General features: G+C 49.3%; 1 protein-coding gene across 5 annotated transcripts in view; it reads right to left on the reverse strand.

Moving 5' to 3' along the window:
- LOC142565968 (sushi, von Willebrand factor type A, EGF and pentraxin domain-containing protein 1-like) overlaps positions 1-18,736 on the reverse strand; it is a 197,628-nt gene extending 178,892 nt beyond the window's left edge. The window contains exon 1 of one of the 5 annotated variants that reach the window (XR_012824936.1): positions 18,100-18,729. Coding sequence is in view for 4 of the 5 variants with exons in the window: in XM_075676606.1 (XP_075532721.1) it covers positions 18,100-18,130 (31 nt within the window). In the remaining variant the exon portion in view is untranslated. Of the gene's footprint in view, positions 1-18,099 lie in introns of all 5 variants that reach the window. The other 4 variants (XM_075676606.1, XM_075676607.1, XM_075676605.1 and 1 more) reach the window with 4 other exon arrangements.
- Positions 18,737-21,531: the final 2,795 nt, after the last annotated feature.

Consider the following 21,531-nt stretch of genomic DNA (forward strand, 5'->3'; position numbering starts at 1 on the left):
GTAACAGGTCAGTCTTTTGCGTATTAAAATTTCGTGCCCAAGCAGTGAGCGATTGCATCCCTAGCACAGTCCCGCCTTGTTGAAACCGCGCAAGTGCCGGTGGTTGCAGCATTTCCAACGGTAACCGCAAATTCCGCGCCACGTGCACCCATGCGCGTCATCTCGCGCTGATGGGCGGCGGTGGTGAGCGATCGATAGCGAGCCGGCCCTCAACCGCGGCTCACGCCGTTCCTCATACTTGGGCGTTCAGGCGTTCGCTTCGCGAGATTCCGGGCGCTGTGTATGGCTATTTTTCGCGCCGCAGCGGCGCTTCCCTGCGTGGCGCGCTGCCAGGTTTGCGCAGCTCCACGCAGCGTCGGTCCGTCGCTCCGTTTCTCCCGCGCACATTCGTTCTTTTTTCAGTTCGCCTTGCGGTGGAACGTCAACGCCAAGTCGTTCGAAGGAAGAATGCGTGAAAACGGAGACGAGCGGAACGAAAGATGTCGTCGCGGGAAACTGTGGCGCGAATTCATACTCGCTCGCTCCTCCAGCGGTGTCACTGAGTGAGCAGCATTTGGCGCCCACGCTCCCACGGCACTGCCGCGCAGGCAGCGGGCGACACTCGCGGCGTCACTCCAATGTGCAGAGCTGCGCGCAGAAATGCTCGAGAGCTAGCTGTGAACACATTACGACGTGCTGCTGTCTCGAGTAACAAGATTCAAGTTTCTTGCTTTGAACAAAAAGATGGAGGCGAAAAAGAAAGTACGAGAGAGTGGAGGATGCACATGGAGCCGTGTTTTCACCTTCTCGTCATGGACTTGGCATTTCGGAAGCATCCGGCAGTGCGCACATGGCGTCGGAATCGAATAGCGACATGTTTGCGGCTGCCTCGACAGTGAAAAGTAGGCCAGGGCGACCTTGTTAAGTCGTTTTAATGTAGACGGGCTCTATATACGAATGGCCTCATGCTGCTACGCAAAATATACAGTGCGGTATTTGCGTATTCTGTTTAAACATCTAAGCAGTCCGGACTGACGAGGAGAGAGTGCTCTAGGCAATCCATGCAGTCCCCAAGCTACAAGACCACCAGGTTTCTTCGCGCGTCGTTGCGCGCGCTCGAAATATTGGGTGTGGCCATGTGTAATTTGCTGCTCGTACGGAATACGCGGGAAGCCGGCGAAATATACGAGCGAGGCAAGTAATGAAGAAAGGAAAGGCTAGACAATGCGCACACTGTCAGCAAGAAGGACCCGCTGCAAAGTAGGTCACACTGAGCCGGCGCGTGCGCCAACACACTAGCGAGAAACGCTGGCGGGAAAGCAGACTAAAATAAAGAAAAGAAAGGCGTTGCCCTCCGTTCGCGGATCTCCCTGTCCGGCGCTCTGTCAACACGCCACGTACAGCGCACGAATGCCGATAAATGGCCAGAGCCAAAATCTTTCACAGCGTTCAAAACCCGGGCGTGCTTTTGGTGGTGCACGTGTATCATTTGCCTGTTTACTCGCCTCTTTTTACACGCGCCAACCGCTCTGTTGACCGGAAGCAGACGTGACACTTGACGTGTGCATGGTTTCTCGCATGCTCGCAGGGTAGGCGCTGCCAGCCGGACAAACTCAAGATGCCGCCGCATGCTGACGATCTCACTTTCGCCTCTTCAGAGAACTCTGGGTGACGGTTGGAGACCGCGCAGAAGCGTGGCGCGCAATAACACTCGGAGTTTTTGCGCGCTTTTCTCGGTAATCAAACACCCGAAGAGCCTCAGAGTCATCGCAGCAAAGAGGACTGCTGAGTATAGGGAGGGCGTGCACACTTCGAACGTACACTGCTTACGCTTGTCAATGGCAGAAGCGTCTCGGAATTCTCGTCTTCTGAGGTCGCAGCGCCTCTAAATGTGTCACTGTTGCTCAAATGATTACTTGATATGTCAAGCATGTCGACAGGAGTGGTTCCGATCAGTTGCGACCAGTTGCGAGAAGTGACGGTAATGTGACTCGTATAGCCACAAGTCCTCACAAGCCAACAACACGTCTGTGACATGGGTGAATTGAACTAGCATAATATATCAAGGCGCATCTGCGTCATCATTCACCGAGTTTAACTTTACCAGGCAGACGACATATTCTCCATCTGAGCCATCCTATATATGCCAGAGCCATATATGTTCGCTGCCACAGGAGCCTCAGAGACAGAAGAAGAGGCAAACCTGCGCGGGCGCAAGGCTGCGCCGTGTTGCGTGAACTGGTAAAGAGCGCTCCGCTCTGCAGCCATGGACCCTGTAGAGACGCACGAGGTCCGGTCGACATAACCGAGGCTTATTTAAAGAATCGAGGAGGAAGTGCGCTGAAGAAGTCGTAAAGAATGCGGGTTTTTACGCCAGCGTTTGCGCGGGGTCCTCTTACTCCAACAAAGCGAAGCACGCGGCACGAGCCGCGGCGTTGAGGACCTATCTGCGTTTTCGCGCACTGTTTGTGTGTCTGTGTGCGTGGTGGCCATGCTTGCACAGCTGGCACGCAATGAGCACAGCCTCGCTGCTGTTGCAACACTGCCTCGCGACGAGTCTCTAATTTAAAGACCAAGAAGGAGCGTCCGAGTGACTCAAGCGAGTCTGCAGAGCCCGAGACGCGTTCGCGACGCAAAGCGCGTCTCTCATCTGAAACGTCGCACCGATCATGCCGGTATCACGCGCGCCAACATCTGGCCGACCGCGCGGCTACATCGGGAACTTGGTCACGCGCGAAGACGGGTTCCCCACTTCTCCACCATCGCTCGAAGAAAAAGGCGAAACGCGCACATTCTGAGGCCCGGAATGCTCGCAGCTTTCAGCGATCTCGTTCGAACATTGTGTCGAAATGTGCGTACTCGCCTTCAAGGCCGTCAGTAGCACAGTCTTTTTGCAAGCCACAATCGCGGCGCTACTAGGTCGCGTTAGCATCGTCTCATAAATTTACTTACAAAACGTCTCATCAGCGCCGCCACGCGAAGATACATAACCCGATCCTGCTAGCCCACCTATCCCAGTCTTTCGAACGTGCCCGTTTGACGAGATGTAACCTAAACGGTAATACAAATTATGTGTATATATGAAAGGAATAACTGTAGTTCTTTTATACAGCTGCTTAGTTATGGTTTGCGGTCGTTTCAACGAAATTAATTCGCAATTGGCGACATAAACGAAGTATGTGCGTTAAGTTCCCGATAGAAACAATATACTCACCACAAATGAAAGTTGTTTGCCTTCGTGACAGAAAATTTCCTAATAACCAGAGATCTATTTATTTAAAAGCGAGGATCTTTTGCCCGCATGAGAGTGTTCGCCTGCATGCTGCTCTGAAAAAGAAAGACAGTCCGAAATAGACGGACATTGAAGCTAAAGATGCTGGGGAAGAAGAAAACGCGACTTACGTGATTTAAGTATTGACCATCTTTATTTTCTTTAATAAGGTATCATGAAAGGGCATCAGAGAGGAATATTATCACTCATAAAATTTGTTCCCTATAAAAATAAATTGGTTCCTTCAATCATTGGATGTTCCTTCGGCAGGTATGAAAACGCACACACTTATGACGTGCCTGACAAAGAGCACGTGACAAGACCAAACGCTCGCTTCAGCTCAACGCCACTGGTGAGTGCAGTGGCTGTTCAGTGTAGGATTCTAACTTCAGTGGCGACTGCTCGCCACGTTATCTTTGACCTCTGAAGTACGACGCGGCTGCTATGACGGAATTCCGCGAGTCTTCGATCGCTTGAGGCGCCGCGGCAAAGAATATGAACTGCCATATCTGCGCTCTACTCGTTGCCACGAAAGTGCTATGGTTACACCAATAAACGCTCTCGCATTTAAGAATGAGCGAGGATAGTCTACGCAGAGCTATATCTTGTCATACAGCACCGAAGTGTCTGTAGCACTGATGCGCCTACACTGCGTAAAAAAAGATGTCGTTGCCACTTAGTTGTCACACTACTTAATACGTTAGTGTAACTACAGTTGGTAATGGCAAAGTTAGTAAAATTACTGATTAAACAATAGTCACTGTTACATAGTGGGTCTCTGCTACCACTCTCGGACGCAGTTAGCGTCACAGGATACAAAGTTTTACAACGCTTACGTATACGATCAGCTCTTGCATATTCCGGATCGAGTGTGTCCGATATAGATGTCAAAGGCTATAAACTTTGTATCCAGTGGTGCTAACTGCATTAACAAGTGGTAGTAGAGACCCACTATGTAACAGTGACTACCGGCCTTGTTTAGTCAGTAATGTTACTAACTCTACCGTTACCTACTGCAGTTATACAAAGGTACTAAATAGTGCGACAATTTGTAATTACAACAACCATTTTTTTTTACGAGTATGCTGCGACAACGAACTCGTATGCCCAAGGTTAAGCACGCTTGGGCATCATAGCGCATGTACTGTATCTACGAAAAATATTACGGATTATCGTGCCCGGTGTCGCTTTTTAATTTTCGTGTATTTTCGACATGAAAGACCACACATCGCTAAAACAAGACGAGCAGACGTATAGCGAAAAAGCCTTGAGGGAATACGCTCGAGGAACAACTTTGTTGCGTGGTAGATGGCGCTCGCGATTCGTATATAGGCTTACATGTTTCAACGTCAATTTACTCCACGAGGGAAAGTTTCTAACGAGCCTTTTCGTTGTAAAGAGAAGACGGCCGGCAAGCTCGCCAGCACTGTCGAAACTGGCCAGCCAGCTTGCACGGCCGTCCAGCCTCCCACGCCCGTCGGTGACTGATGATGGGCGCTCGTATCAGGGAACGCGAGGTCCTGGCAGCCTGCTATCGCTGCATAGCGCGCGTGCGTCCCCTTACACTGCAGTGCAAAAACATGTGCAGTCACATTATCAGCTTCCGCCTTGTCCGAACATCAGAAGCCAGACGTGCGAATTAAGAAATTGAAGAGGGCCAAACGCGTTTCGCCTGGCACGGTTTCTTTTATACAGGCCTAACGAAGATGGCTGTGTGTAGAGAATAAGAAAGTATGCCTGCTCTGTGCAGTCAACCACAGAGGTTTACGAGACACAGAAGTGGGGGGGGGGGGAGAAATTCAATTCCCGAGAATCGGCAAATTCAACATCTCAGAGTTTTTAAGACCTACATAGCGATTCATTAAATTGGAAGCGCCATGTCTTGACAAGGATGAAACCCACATCTGTCGCGGAACATGTGTCCTCTAAACCTTTGTCACCTACTGTAGATTTCGTCTGCTCTGTTAAAGCAACTTTTCAGTTTTTGCCTCACTTTTGTGTCCGAACGCAATCTCTCCAAACTTGTCATCTGTACAGCGCCGTGGCTGTACTGCTCAGAAGCAACGGAACGATGAGGTTTCACTTGTGCTGGCAAGCAAGCTCCTCGCTGGTGTCTAATAATGCGATTGGCCAGAGAGGCATTTCACAGAAAGCGAAAAGGTAAGCGGCACACTCGGCTGTTCTTGGCTCACGCCCTCAGGTTCGTGTAGACGATAATGCGTACGCCAACAGTGCATTTCAAAAGTAACAACCGCAACCAAGGTCACGTTGTAACGTCTGGTGCAGTTAAGCCGAAAACATTATTTAAGATGTTTAACATCACTCATTGACACTCTTCACTTATGTGAATAGTTACTATGACGCAGGCAGTTCGCGACTTAGCAGACCGAAAAGTAGGTTATATCTGTTTTACCCGGATGAAAATATAGGACTATTCCCGACCATATAGAGTGGAGATAGCTCCATCTTTTCACGATTAGAGAAGAAAGAAATTTACAGCATTACACGAAGAAAATTCTTCGTGCGAAGTCTTGGCGATGCTAGAGCTTCGTGCTTAGCATGGAGAACTAAATAATTATAACATCGCGGCCCTTTTAAAAATAGTATTCTGCGAAAAGGGCAAACAGTCCAAGTACCTCGTTGAGCGTGACGTTCGTTCAGCTAATGGCTCGATGTCTGTTTCCTTGCTGTTATGTGCTCCTGGATTGCGATATAGTCCGCTTGACTGATGAAAGTGTGGAAAACGAAACTGACTCACAGAATGTCCTTGAAAGTGGAATACGAGCCGCACCATGAAGTACACACTGAACCATTTGCTTCAACAACGACCTCCACCCGGACTGCTCTGAACTGAGTTTTGTGCAGGCTATAACTATAGAACTGCCTTCAAGGAATATCCATCACTCATGGGAATGACTGACAGTGATGCATGCCATGCCTGCAGCTACAAAGCGAGCATTTTCTACCTGTTGCACAAATGTCCCCTATTGGACTTGCACAGACCGTCCCTCTCAAACGCATTGGGACGACTGGTCGACCGATCCATTGTCTATGCAGGCGATATTTGAACATTACAACCTCATCGCTTGTTGGCCCAAAAGTATATATTGGTGCTTATAAGAAAGAAAGAAAACCCGATTGGTGTGTGAGCATGTGCACATTATCCCCGCGCCTCCCCTCGCTGTTTCTCTTTCGATTCCGCTGCAGCCTTCCCCCAATATTACGGGCTCGCTACTAAGCGCATTTCTCTTTTGAAACTTTCTAAAAAAATAGAGATATTGACTACATTTTTTTTCAAGCTTATTGAAAACAAATCTTTTCCCGGACATTACTGCCATGTTGAATTATTCAGTTTGCATTCTGTTGTTACATAAAGGCAATTGCCACAGCATCAGGAGCAACACTTTTTTTTCTCACATATATACAAGACCACTCCCACCCGAACGTCTTGCACGCACTCAAGCCAAACCGCCGCGCTGTGGGAAGTCATACCGCCGATGCGCGTCTCTCAAGCGTCCAAGAGCACAAAGCTCTACTGTGGACTTGCAGGAACCTCTTGCACACCTAGAAAGTGCTTGTTTTAACCAACGGACGGACGCCCCTTCTGAATCATAACCCCGCCTTTTCTCTACCTAGATTGGGATAAGTGTGGGTTTATAATGCCGCTTTCTTGTGCCATCCATGTAAAATAACGCAACAAGCATCAAGTAAAAACGCTGCGCGCCATTTCAAGAGCGCTGCGTTTGCTGACACTGCTACCAACGTTAGCGCAGCTCGCAGGAGCATAAGAGCAGCGTAGGAGCAGCATAGGAAGAACGGTGTATTAAACTGGAAGCTTGCCCTGGCACAGTGAAACACGGTGGCCCCAATGTAAAAAAAAACCTTGTTTCCCTCATTCCATCTCCGAGACGGACACATGTGAAACTGTGCTTCTCATCCGTCGCAATTCCACTGCCGTGCATTCTCGCAAGGACTAGAAAATCCCGCAGGTTACACAACTTCCGGCAAGGCAGGTGTTTGGAAGCAACGATATGGCATTATCAGACAGAGTTCATCCGTTCTACAGCAAAGGATTTGCGCTGACTGCCTTCTGCCTCTGTCGCGCGCACCACGAAGCTTCGGCTGCACGGCTCAAGATAGCAAGAGTGATGTCACCGCTCATCCCACAGGGCAACGTCGCGGGTGGTAGTATCGAGTTCCCTCCGGGAACGCCGCGGTTACACAACGGAACGCCAAGCGAATAATACGCAGACGAAGGCACGACTTCCATTTGACGATACGGAGCAGCTTACTTCCTGAATTGACTGCGTATAACCGCGCAAAAGGGGAAAGGCCCAGAGTTTCGCTATGGCGTTGCTGACAAGGGCGGATCTGCTAGCCACCAGGAAACCATACTCGAGTGAAGTCGTCTTGTGGGACTAAAACTATATATATCTACGGTATTTTATTCACGTTAGAACCCACTGCAAAACAATGCCTGCAGTGAAAGTTTCCGGTGTACCGATAAATAACGACTTGTGCCGCGTAAGTACTATAGCTGCAGGTTCTGATAGAAGCCATAACGGCTGCACTTTGACATCAGCGATGTGCCACAGCGTGCTAAAATGTCCGTGTCACGCAGTAAGTTCGGGATAACTTTAGTTGAGTGCAAGCATTAATAAATAATTTACTGGCATAATTTAATAAGCGCCTTCAGCCTAAAAGCAGACGGCAGATCCAAGGTACCTGTTGGAACCTATGTTAAGCGAAGCTTTGTTGAAACGTATCAATCATATATATGCAAAATACATGCAAAGAGAGACACGATGCGTGAAATTGTTATCGCAGCTGCGTGCAACGGGCTGCTCACATTCTTCTCCAATCTCAAAAAAGTTTCGTGCCGTCTCACTTCGTGATAACGCGCATAACGAATAAGTGCACTGATTCGTTATGCACCCAACAAGACGCTTCTTGGCTTTAACTTCGGTCGAATAACACAGGCGCAGAAATCTGAGCCTTAAGTAGAGAAAATTGCGTGATAAGGAGGATAAAAAAAAATTCTCCGACGATTACGATACTCCCTAATGCGAAATTTGAGCGCAGTTCTATACGTGTTTTCATCTCGACGTGCCAACATTTTGTATTATGATTATATAGGTACTCGTTTTATATGAGGAAGAGAACACTGAGTAGCGTGGCTGACACGGACAATACGTCTAGTGCGGCACGTTGCAGACGGAGCTAAGTGTGGCGCGACTGCCTCGCTAATCGAGAGATAGCGAGAGGCAGCGCGTGGGTGCGATTCAGAGCCGCCGCCGCAGACAGACCTCCGCGCATTCAGCGCTTTCTTTCTATATATGGTATCAGTGGACGCGCTCGCCACATGCCTATTGATGGCGTCATCGGTGAACAGACGACGGTGCGCTACTCTGGCGCCATCTCATAGCGGTCGTTGCCGCAGAGTCCGCCTTGACCGGCACAACGCTTTTCTTCTCAGGCTTTCGCCATGCCCTCCTCTTCCGCTTTTCTCCGCGCGCTGTCTTTGCTTCCGCCTTCTTCCCCCGCTGCGCTCCGCGTTCGCTCTTTTATACTTCGCTACGCTCGTTCACTTGGTTACTCCGAGGGACGCCGACACTCATGCTAGCATCTATGCGAAGCGAAGTTTAAGCTGCATTAAATGTTGTACAGCGAACGGAGATGCGTTCTATTTGGCGATGACAAGTGCATGCACAGAAAAGTACGACGCGTATCGAGCAACATATCGATTCTCTACCGCTTGTGTCACATTATGGTGGATTGGCCAAAAACGGACACACCTTCAGTGGCACATACCGAATGGTTAACCTAAAAAAAGTAAATTAAAGAAGTGAAATATAGCTAACCATCGGCGACGTGCTATAGAAATATCTGTGAGCCGTCATTTCATCAGCTTTTATGTAGGGAGTAAATTTTGTTACGCAGAATGGTCATGTCATGGACATGGTCAGCATACAAGGTTTGTATGAGTTACTTAGCCGGTATACCTTTATATAACCTTTGTATATTAGATAAGACGGAAGCCACGGTGAGGAAAGCTGTGGTGGGTTCTCAAAGAAAGCTTCGCTTTAAAATATTAAACGGCGCATTTAACGAGGCATCTCGCAAAGCGTTTCAACCAAGCACTAACACTTTGATGGGAGCTAGTTGGCTCATATTTGAACTGAGGTTGAACAGCGCGAATAAAAGGACCCGAAGACCTGAAAGACACGTTGCGCATGCAGTCACTGCCCGCGCAACGGTACGCAAGCAACGCTACCTATCAGATACCGCTGAGCAGTGGAAAAACATGTATAGGACAAACGGCACTATGCTTCATTGACAGAGCTCGTAAGCACTGCAGTGACGTAAAGAATGGACATCGAAGTCATTTAGCGGGACATTGTAACAAGTGCGCATGCACTTGTTACAAAAATAGAAAGCTGATACGGAAAGGAAAAAAGAGCGAAAGGGAAATAATAGAGACATATCACATTCGAAAGGAAAGAGATGAATGTGTAAGCGCTGCCTCTCTTGCTTTGTCGGAAAAGGATACCGATTTTTTTTGCATGAAAGATTATGATTTTGCCGATTTTTCTGATGTATATGTGACTGGTGTACGAATGCCTATACTGGGAAAGGTATAAAATGACTGGTGAATTTCAAATAAACTTCAGTTGGCAGTCAGCGCTCGTCTGTGGTGTGTTTCTTGGTTTCCTTGTTTTATTCGCGCTGTTCAACCACACCTCTATCAACCACCTCATAACTTTCCCCCATGCTTGTTTTTTCCTGCTGTTTTGGCTACCTCAGTGTAAGAAAAGCCTCTCACGCCCGTTAACTTCTGCTCATCCAAAGGGGATAACAGCTGCTCGAAGCCTCATCGAAACAAAGCCTTGGTCTGACCGTAACGCCATATATAACCTATACGCAAGCCGACATTCCACGCGAACTTGTGGACGTACAGCCATTGAAACAATCGTGTCCAACTTGTAAATGCAGCAACTTTTTATCTGTTGAGCGCAGTGAGTGCAAGAGCTGCTCGTCTACATCTTCTGGCTGGAATGTGCTGTGAGTAGGTGACCTCGCCCACACGCCTCTCACTCACCCAATTTACTCATTTGGGCCTTTGTTCCTTTGGTACACGTTACAGGCTCCAGTTTCCTCAAATGCCGTGTCGGGTCGCGTACTGTTGCACCTTTCGGACGTTAAACCCCCGCTGCCAGTGTATCGCGTGACATCCCGAGAGGAGCGAAACGGCCCCATTGCTCTCAGCCGTACACGGCCATCGACAAGCGAGACACCTCGCGCCAGCAGTGGCAGCTCGCGGTCACAAAAAGGCGGGAGCCGTGCACGGACGCACCAGATCCATCATGCGCGAACGAGACGGCCGGCCCGACTGGACCGGCCCAGTCGTAATACGACGCACGCGGTGGCGGCCAACACCACATCGAGCGGGGTAATTGCCTCGCAAAGGCGGACAGCGCCGGCGACTCACAGACGCGACCCCGCCGTCCGTTTACTTAGCTCCGTCTCGCTCCCCGGGCCGGAGCAGCGCGGTTCGAGAGGCTTCGTCTCGGATTCCACTCCTATCCATCGAGATTTATTATGGAAATAGGCGCGCAACCAGTTGCCCGCACTCTCCGGCACGTTGATCCGAGACAATGATGCTATAACAGGGCGCGGCAGTCGCGGCGTATACTGGCAATGTGTACGTGCGCCCGCCGTGGCTGCTCGAAGCCCCTTGGAACAGCAGCGGAGAGAGGGACTCGAGCCACCTCATTTTGATAAGCGCCTCTTTCGTGCATCCTCTGCTGGCGGAAAGAAACGTGCGACGAAAGTTGCAATAAACACAGCGCGTCCGTATTTGGGATGCACAAAAGACTTACTGATGTATAGTCGAGAGCAAAAGTCTAGGGACCACCGCGTAAGGGGAAAAAAAAAAGAATCTTTGTCTAGTACAGCCGTGCAGCGCGAAACTGTATAAACGCTCGTCAAGCAGGCGCACGTGGGCAGTACATTTGACTTCAGCCTTTACGGCTGTAGGCTGCGAAGAAAAAGAAATTTAGCGGCGACTCTGGTCCTTAAATTTTTGCACTCGACTGCACGAGCTTAGACCCCTGCAGACTGCCGATTAAAGCGGATAGCCTTCTTTGGCCGTTTTCCTGGTTGTTCAGAGGATCGTGACGGTCGATAGTGGGACTCGACAATAAAAACTTTCGCTCGCACTCACCGAAGAGCGACGACATGTTTCTTTTTTTCTTAATGTATCTTAATTATGGCTATAGATGTTTTTTTGGAGAATCACACGCGCGCCAGAGTGGCTGCGGCGTTCGGCTGTTGGGCCCGAGGCCGCGGCGGCCGCGTTCCGAAAGGAGCCGATTTGAACGCTCGTTTATAGATGCTTAGACGGCAACGGGTAAGAAGAAAGACGGGAGCCAGGGCTTAGCACCAACGCATTTCAAACGCATTCTTTCTGTTGTTTGCCTACACCCTTCTTCTTAACCGTTGCCGTCGAAGCGCCTGTAGCTCGTGCACCGTGCTTTAGGCGCACGTTACAGACCATGCAGCTGGCCTAAATTAATCCACAGCCCCTCGCAACGGCGTCGTGGTTATAGCCGTAAGCTTCAGGACGCGCTAAACCACATCAATAAATAAATCTACAGTGATACACAATAAAATGTTAAGTAACGACGTTATCCGGCAACACTCTTTTAGGAAGATTAGAATGACCTATCATTTCAAAGACCCGTCCACGTCGCAGATTGGTGCAGCGAGGTTATGAGACGTACCGATCGTACGTCTTATACATGATAGTTCGGGAGGCACCCGTCATCCCATGTCTCGAATGCTTAAATTGGGGGGTGGGAATCCGCTTTTCCGCCTCTGCCGAATGATCTTGTAGGCGCCGTCAGAATGACTGGACACTAGGCGTTAAAAAAATGTGAACACAATAGAACGAGCATTATAAGAAAACAATGAAGCGCTACGTTCTATATATGCTTGACAGGCTATATTGAATTCTGGGGGTTTACGTGCCAAAACCATGGCTTGATTATGAGACGCGCCGTGGGGGTCACTCCGGATTAATTTTGACCACGGGGGATCTTGAACGTGCCCCAATTGCACGGGACACGAGCATTCTTGCAGTTCGCCCTCATCGATATGCGGCCGCCGCGACTGCCGCATGCTTTGCAGCGCAACACCACAGCCGCTATACGCCTCCGCGAAGTGTGTCGTAATATATATATATAAATATATATATATATTAGGCTACACTTAGGCTACTATGGACGTGGGTGAAAAAAGGTGAGGCACCAAATGAGGCAGGCAATAGTCGGCCCCGATCCTCCAAGGCAGCCCGCGCGATTATGGACAGCGTGTGATGGAACAGCCGCAGTGCGATGGCTGCCGTGCCATTGACCGCCTTCACAGCAGCGTACCACGATCGTGCACCGCTAGTTATCTTGGAGAATCGCATACCGCTGCTCGAGAGCTTGTTACAAACCGCTACGCCGGCAGTGTCTTCAAAAAACGTGCCCGGCAGTGTCTTGTTTTTTACGCGCACGCAAAGGCGGTGGTTTGAGCGTGTTGGTATTCGGTGACGTTTTCTTGAACTATAGCGCAACTTATAAAATAAGTGAAACAAGACAAACAAAAAACAGGAGGGCGCTAAACTTGCAACTTTTAGTGATATTTGCGAAAAGCATTCACATGTGTATAGAAATAAATAGTTCGAAGTTTGCCGCCTCCTTGTCTCCTGTTCTGACCTGTTTCCTTCACTCATTTTGAGTTGCGCTAATTCAAGAAAAAGTTTGCGCATGCAGGTACCCAGTCCCGACAACTTCACGTAGAAAGTACAGGCTGCTGTTAATCCGTTCAGAGCAACTGTAAAGCTTTGTCGTGCTTTCTTTTCGTTTTCTTGCTCACAGAACCTTAATAGGAGCAGTTCATATATGGGATATCGCGTCTCAATGTTCCGCCAGAACTATGCGAGGTGCCGAGTACGATCGTGCCGAATATCAAACGTGACCTTTGCAAGCTCTGTCAAAGTGACGGCGTCTTCTGCAGCGGTAAAGTGCATTGCAACAATTCTGCCCGCTTGAGGCGCTCTAGATGTGCACCTTACAAAATTTTGATTCCTGCTTAGCTTGCGGACTTGGAGCCGCAAATTTCACTTTGAAAGCTTCATGATTTCACAATTTCGAATAGGCACTGGCAGTCTGAATCAAAGTTCTGCTGCCATCTATCATTAAATTTCCCAATTCATTTCAATCCAACAAATTCAACTAAAATCGGTATCATCAGCATCATCATCATCTGCCGATTTTTGAGCCATAATTCATGGCATCAGCGCGTCGAAATGGAATAAACATGGACCACGTGGGGAAGACAGAGGCAAATTAATTTGTAAGAAAAACAGGCGCGCAATAAATGAACTTGTAAACCAGATTTAAGCATAATGACACGGACTGGCGCTTTTTGTTGCGTCGTTCAGGGTAGCGTGGAGTGTTTGGGAGTCTCACACAAACGTGAAACAAACGCACGGATCAGCCCTTTTGTGAATAAGCACAGGTAAACCGTAACTATCGGCTGGCTTCAGAAGCAGAGCCATCGAAGTGGGAGGTGAGGCACTAAGGCAACCAGTAGGGCGTCATAAAGAACGAATGACCTTATAGAGAAACGACAAAGAATGAAAGTGTTCAAGTCAAGAGATCAGGTAGCGTTCGCGGAAGTGTCAATACAGATCAACAAGGAAAAAAATTAAATTATAGGGTTTTACGTGCCAAAACCACTTTCTCATTATGAGGCACGCCGTAGTGGGGGACTCCGGAAATTTTGACCACCTGGCGTTCTTTAACGTGCGCCTAAATCTAAGTACACGGGTGTTTTCGCATTTCGCCCCCATCGAAATGCGGCCGCCATGGCCGGGATTCGATCCCGCGACCTCGTGCTCAGCAGCCTATGATAAACAAGGAAAGAGTAAAGGATATTCTAAATTATAACGTCAGAAAGACTGAGAAAGCAGTGAAAAAAATGGACGCAGCATTAAATCATTGAGAAGAAAACTTGGCATATGACAAACCAAGATGTATATATGCACTGAAAGATAAGCAGGGTAATATCAGCAATTTGGATGATATAGTAAAAGCAGCGGAACAATTCTATAGTAACCTGTACAGTACATAAACGAGCCACGATACCTCCATTCAAAGCAGTAATGAACAGGTTACAGATGCTCCTTCTATAACTAGCTATAAAGTTAGAAGGGCCTTGCAAAACATGACCCAGAGAAAAGATGCAGCAGAAGATGGAATAATGGTCGATTCAATCAAAGATGGAGGAGACATAATGCTTGGAAAGCTTGTGGCCCGTTGTAAAAAAATATCTCAGGACTTCAAAGGTTGCAGAGAACTGGAACAATGCCAACATTATACTATTCCACAAAATGGTTGACGTTGAAGAATTGAAAAATTATAGGCCCATAAGGTTACTTCCAGTATCGTATAAAATATTCACCATGATAATTTCCAATAGAATAAGAGCAACACTTGACTTCAGTCAACCAAGAGAACAGGCTGTCTTCATTAAGGGATACTCTACAATAGATCACATCAATGTCATCAATCAGGAAATCGATACATCGGCAGAGTACAATCAACCTCTCTATATGGCTTTCATCGATTACGAAAAGGCATTTGATTCAGTAGATACACCAGCAGTCGTACAGGCATTGCGTAATCAATGAGTACAGGAGGCATACGTGAATATCTTGAAAAATATCTACAAAGATTTCACAGCTACCTTTATTCTCCACAAGACAAGTAGAAAGATATCTATGAAGAAAGGGGACAGGCAAGGAGACACAATCTCTTCAATGCTATTCACTGCATGCTTGTAAGAAGTACTCGAGCTATTAAACTGGGAAGGCTTAGGAGTGAGGATCAACGGGGAATATCTCAGCAACCTTCGGTTCGCAGATGACATTGTCCTGTTCAGCAACACTGGGGACAAATTGCAACAAATAATGAAGCACCTTAACAGAGAAAGTGTAAGTGTGGGTTTGAAGATTATTATGCAGAAGACGAAGACAATGCTCAATAGCCTGGCAAGGGAACAAGAGTTCAGGATTGCCAGACAGTCTCTAGAGTCTGTGAAGGAGTACGTTTACCTAGGTCAATTACTCACAGGCGACCCTGATGATGAGAAGGTAATTTACAGAAGGATACAAATGGGTTGGAGTGCATTCGGCAGACACTGTCAGCTCCTGAGTGGAGCTTACATGTTTCTGGCTGCAGCCTCTATCACCTACTGACGTGGCCTGTGCCCATCTGTGCACGGTGCGCCATCCTCTCATCTCGCCTTATATTGTAAATCATGTTTCTGTAAACCCATCTTCGAAAACAGTCATTTTGTTCTGTCACCCTAACCAAACGACACGAGAAATCTCGGAAGCCTATCATATCACCAAAAATGCCGCGCTGTGTGTAAGGCAACCGTCCTTATTAGTACACGATAAAGATTTTATTAATCGATATTCACTCGTGGCTTAGATGTATGCTGTTTTTGTACTTCATCCTGACATGTGCGAAGCGCCCACTTTCTATATATGTATTTTTCCATACGTGCATTAAACATGAGTTGTGAGTGAGCGTGTGTGGCGTGTGTTTATTTTCAACGTCTTTCGTGTTTTAGCGCTCCAAGTTTTTATTAATATGCGTTACCAACTAGCCCACTTATCCATCCTTTTGAAATTAAGAAACTAGCGGGCCCAAGTTGGAGTCCGTTGGCGCAGGACAGAAGTTATTGGAGATTGCAGCGCGAGGCCTTCGTCCTGCAGTGGACTTGAAATGGGCTGGTGACAACGATGAAGTACAGCCAAGGAAATAAGGTACGCTGGAAAATGCAGTTCTGTTAAGAAAAGCATTGTTTCGACATCGTGCACGTGTACAATGCTCAGCGACTGAAACGCTATACTAGGAGCGCCTGGCTGTCCGCGCTTTTTTGCGCCCCCACTGCTTGGTAGACGATGAAAGTGGCAGCCTTTGCGGCGCATTGTGACTCTACTTGGTCCCCCCCAGCGCTCTCCGGTGACGCTGAAAGCGCCGGTCGCCTTGCGGTCCGAGTATGTTTCTATCGCTGGCACTGTACAAATTTGCTGGTGGTAAAAATCTAAACTAATAATAATAATTTTCCAGTTTTACGTGCCAAAATCACGATCTGATTATGAGGCGCGCTGTAGTTGGGGGCGCTGTAATAATCTTGAGCACCTGGGCTTGTTTAACGAGAGCCTAGTGTACGTATATTGGTGGCATGTGAGCGCGTGTTATATGGAGAATGTCGTAGGCTCAATTTCTGAAACTTGTTTTGGGAAAATCTGCTCTAATCTAGCCTGTCTTTTCATTTATCTATGGTTATTTAAGAACACCAACAATATTCCTCATTGTGAACATTGACCACTTTTTCATAATTCAGTTTCTATGCCTCTTTCAAATAGTGCAAAAGCAAATGCGTTCTAAAATTATTTATTGCCTTTTGCTATATACTATAATTGGAAGGAATTTGATCGCTTCCAAATGACGAGGTTACCCATGCGCTCACGTTATTGCTTCATTCAGCATACATGTATACAAAGGAGGACGTCGAATGCACAAAAAAATTATTGGGCCTTTGAACGTGTGCGCTACGAGTGGTAATGGTTACGCGCATTTGTTTCTTTATTACACGGAAGAAGAAGCTGAATGTTACAAGAGGAAAAAAACATTTGCTGACTGACGGTAACATGAAGCGGTCTCAGAGCACACACAATTTAAAGAAAGGAACAAAATACATCTGAAGATTTCCAGCCACTTTAACCAAAGAACACTAAAGAAATCTTAAAGTCAAGAACGCATTATTGCCAGCAACGTTGCCGGCCCAGTGCCGGTAAAAAATACTGCCGAAATAAAAAATATATATAAAGTTACCAGGGTGCCACCACAATCATCTCAGAAGTGTCGAATATGCATTACGACGGTAGACGAACTACTTGTGAAACCGAACATATTAGCAAATAGATGCCTATATAGTAGGCATCCGTGTGTGTTTGCCAGACACTCGTGTCACTACATATGAAGAGACGCCACAAAGAAACAGAGCACTTGATTCATTGCGTCGCGTCTCACTATCGGCAAAGTGAAACTGCCGACAGCGATACGCGACGTAAGGAACCTCGCCAGCCCATTCACTTTCGCCCGCGCGCGGCTGCAGTGGGCGACGTGCGGTCGAGCACATCACGACGCCGCTAAGTAGTACCGCGTGAATTCACGCTTGAGGCAGCGACCTCTCTCGCACACTGGGCTTAACACTTGCGAGTTTCGTTCTTGTGACGCTTTCAGACTTTCGGACAGTTATGTACTGCAGGCATACAGGCGCCGACACAGCATGCGGCATTAGGAAACTCTGTAACGTAAGCGCCTGGACAATTTTGTAACGAGAGAAGTTATATAAAGCGCCACATCGCAGGCAGTTGTGTTCACTATGCCGACTTCGGAATGAAGCGGAGAAAAAAAAAAGAAAACGAACAGATTTAGCGATATGACACTTCCTTTTGAAAAAAAAAAGAAAGTAGGTAAACGGTAAGGAAGCACGCAGTCACCACGATAACCCTTCCATCATTGAACGAAAAAAAAAAAAAAACTGTCTCGCTTTTCGATTATTTACGTGCGCGTAGGTTCCGGTGAAAGTCCCTTCGACATTCGAACACTCGCGCCGAGGCGAACGCCACCGCCGCAAGCGCGCGTCAAGTGTGAATGCACGCTGGCCGGTGTAATCGCCAACCCGGCGTCGGGGAAAGCCCTGGAAGGGTTGTTGCTCACCGTGCAGCCAGAGCCAGAGCCGGGGGGCCATGCGGCGCGCGGAGTGGTAGACGACGGCGACGAGCCCGACTAGTCGACACGCGGTGGTCGCATCTCGGGAGCAGTGCCGGGCTGGGAGCGTGCGGGGCCTCGGACAGAAAAAAACACAGTGCCTCCTTGCAGCGGCTGGCCGTCGCGCTTTCTCAAGCCTGCCGCGGGCGGTCTCCAGCAAGAAAGCGCGTGTGCGTGCTCCCCAACTAGCAGGCGAGTGACTCCGCGAGGGAGAGGAGCGAGGAGGGGGCGGCACCCATCCCCGCTCGAACCGGCGCTGCTCGTTCGCCGGCTTCCGCTGCTGGATCCCAGACACGCGGGCGAACGCGCGCCAAACCACGACTTTGGGGTCCCCGCACGCGCGCACCTGCCTCGGGCCCGGCTGGAGAAGCGATGTCCCCTAGCTGACCGCGACGACGGCAAGGCGTTGCCGCCCATGCGAGCCCCACGATAGCGGCGGCGCACGCCAGAGATAGAGCGGCCGAGGCGGATTCGCGTGCCGTCCGCATTGGCATGCATGCGTTCACCGGCCGCCCACGCGGTCAGCCTCCACGGCGGTGACACACGGCACGAACAACTCTGCACGTACCGGATTCGGGTGAACCTGCTCGACAAAACGCAAAGCCTTGCGTAACGCCCGCCACCGCCGCTGCAAACTCGCCGAGTCGTCGCTGCACAACGGATAATTCCCGAGAAGCGCCGGCAAGGACACGGGTGTCGCGGTACGAGTGTCACGCACTTCGCGACGGCTTAATTTGATGCCGATTGCAGCGCAAGCCTTCGAGCCGCCGCCAAGTGTTTCATGCGTTTCCGTTGGTCATTTCGCACCAAAATTAATTGCCAGAGATCACTCTGGCACCGCAAGTGCATTTGTAGGCTGCGTATTCAAAGCAGTGACCTGTCTTTGTGAACGTCTTTGTGCTCTTTGAATGAGTATGAACGTCACGCATTTCGTTTAATTTTGTACACAAATGTGTCCCGCTGTCCACTTTTGGATGGACCTACAAGTATGTCTGAACTGATGGGAGACAGCCAGTGGTCAGACTGGCGAGGTAACGGAGGCATGCAACCGATGACGACCTATCCGCAAAACTTCCCCAAGTTGCTGCAATCAAGTCGAAGCCCATCACTTCTGGTCTATAGTTCCTGCGACGCACGCCCCGTACCTACCACGGGACTGACTAAGATGTAATAAAGAACTGCAGAAAGCACATTCCATTTAGTTTATTACAAAGCACCAGGCGCCGCTTATCAAAGAACGGCCGCTGATACGGCGAGAACACTTAAGATTACATTGTGTATAAAACTGCGCGTTTCCTGATACGGGTGTAAGCGCTCCAAAATAGACGTCGTTTGCATGTTCACCGAGGAACGTTCCGGATGTCGCACGTTATAGCGCACTATGAACGCAGAAAGGAAAAGCGATTTAGACAGCGTAATATTTCAGGTTCGTTTCTTGGTTCATATTCCATTGCTCGACTGGTTCGACATCAAAGTGAGAATTACCGTGCGCTTCGCTCGCATTTAACAGCCCAAAGAATGCTAGGCATATGGGCGCCTTCATAAGAGGCATCACTTGTCTGAGATTGGTGCGCCTAGCTTTGCTCATCCTACGGCAGCGACACGAGGTGAGAACGCCTATTGCTTGCGCGTTCCATCGCGCCCGTTCGCATACAGGAATGTCGTGCGTGCGCAGCTTGTTACGACTTTGAGGTGGTCCCGTAGCGCTCGTCACCCGTTTCGTGACAGAGCGTTGGTAGCGAAGACTCCGAGTCAGGCGTCGGTGAGAATAACAAAAGGGACTTTATACACTATATACAGGTCATTATACAGGACATGAAGGAATCGGCACTGGGGCCGAGAGCTCACAGCAAACGCGACTGTTCTCGCACGGCGACGTCCGGCGAAACGCGTGACACATCTCACTCCAGTCGAGAGCGGCACTCTGCTCCCGGTGGGTCGGCGGATCCGGTTTTCCAGGCGGCGCGCCGCGGCTTATAAGCCCCCAGAAACCATTGTCACTCAAACGGCCCAATACAAAGTGAGCACTCGACGGTCGTCGGAAGAGGTCCAACCAGCGACCACGCTGGCCACCCCGTTCAAAGTTGGCGGGCGCGGTGACCTCCAGGGAAGGGGAGGTACGGTGCCGGGCTGTCTGGCACTTGGCGACACGTTTGAACATGTTGCCCGCCGATGCTTCTCCGGAGGACACCACTGCCTGACGGCTCAGCATCTTGACTTGTCAAGGGAGAATTAGGGCGCTGGGCCTTTCGGCGCAGCCCCGGGTTTGTCCAAAGGGCGCTCGCAGGAAAATTCTCCATCTTGCAGATTCGGAATCCGGGCTTGTGGTAATGGCACAACAGCATCCCCGCCCTCAGATAAGGCGCCGGGAAGACGAGCTGCCTCCACGTGGCTCGGATGCCAGGCGCGCACGTTCGTCAGGCTCGTCCAAGTTTACGTCCAGTGTCGGGACGCTAGGTCACTTCACGTGCCCAGGTCCCACTCGCCAGGACAGGAGCTCGGCTCACCGCGTTGTCGCCAAGGCACCTCAACCAGCTCCGCTCGGGTCGTTCCTAAGCCCTTGTTTCTCGCCACTGGTCCCGGTTTGTCGTTCTGCAGCTTGCAAAACCGACCGGCAAAAGGCAACACCCAACACGAACAAGTGCCCTCTGTCTCCCGTCAAACACCAGACAAGGCTATAATCCAAATCAACCTAACTGAATTGCTATCCCCCTTTTTGCTCCCGCTGCAACAAGAGGCAGGTGTACGATCTAGTATACAAGGCTCAAACAACCCTTTTTCAAATGAACAACACACCAAAAGATCAGGAACAATTAATAATCAGCAATAACAATGACAAATAGAATGGTCCCCTTGAAATCACTTGGACCGAAAACATACTACTGAGGAAGCAAATGAGGTCATTCATTTTTCCCGGCGATATTTTCGCGGAATCCGAAGCTGCTTACATTTGCGACCCTGCTTATCCGTGTAGCGGCGGTACAATAAGCCAGATTCCTTGCCAAATGAAACCCACTTTTTTTTCACTCCCCGTTTGACGCTCTTCCTCAGATCGGCTAGTGAACAGTCTTCCTGTTGCTCGCGAATCAGAGTTTCTCTTTCAACTGCCGCCTGCTTCTGCCGGCCGGCGGAAACCGGAGCAAGTGTGGAGCCCGCGTCGCCTAATTGCGGCGTCGCGTCTATATCGCGGCTAGCACTGCACGTGTCACTCCCACTCACTTCCAGGACCCGCTCGCCTATGCCAGCCTCCGAGCTCTGCCTCTCCCGTGACTGCTCGCCACTCAAGTTACCTTGATCGGTCCCTGTGCCGCACCGCTGTTCGCTCACTGACGCTAAGTCAAGTTCCCTCGACAGCGGGCGCGCTTTGGATCGCGTGAGGGC

The sequence above is a fragment of the Dermacentor variabilis genome, unplaced genomic scaffold, assembly GCF_050947875.1.
Source record: "Dermacentor variabilis isolate Ectoservices unplaced genomic scaffold, ASM5094787v1 scaffold_12, whole genome shotgun sequence".
NCBI lineage: Eukaryota > Metazoa > Arthropoda > Arachnida > Ixodida > Ixodidae > Dermacentor > Dermacentor variabilis.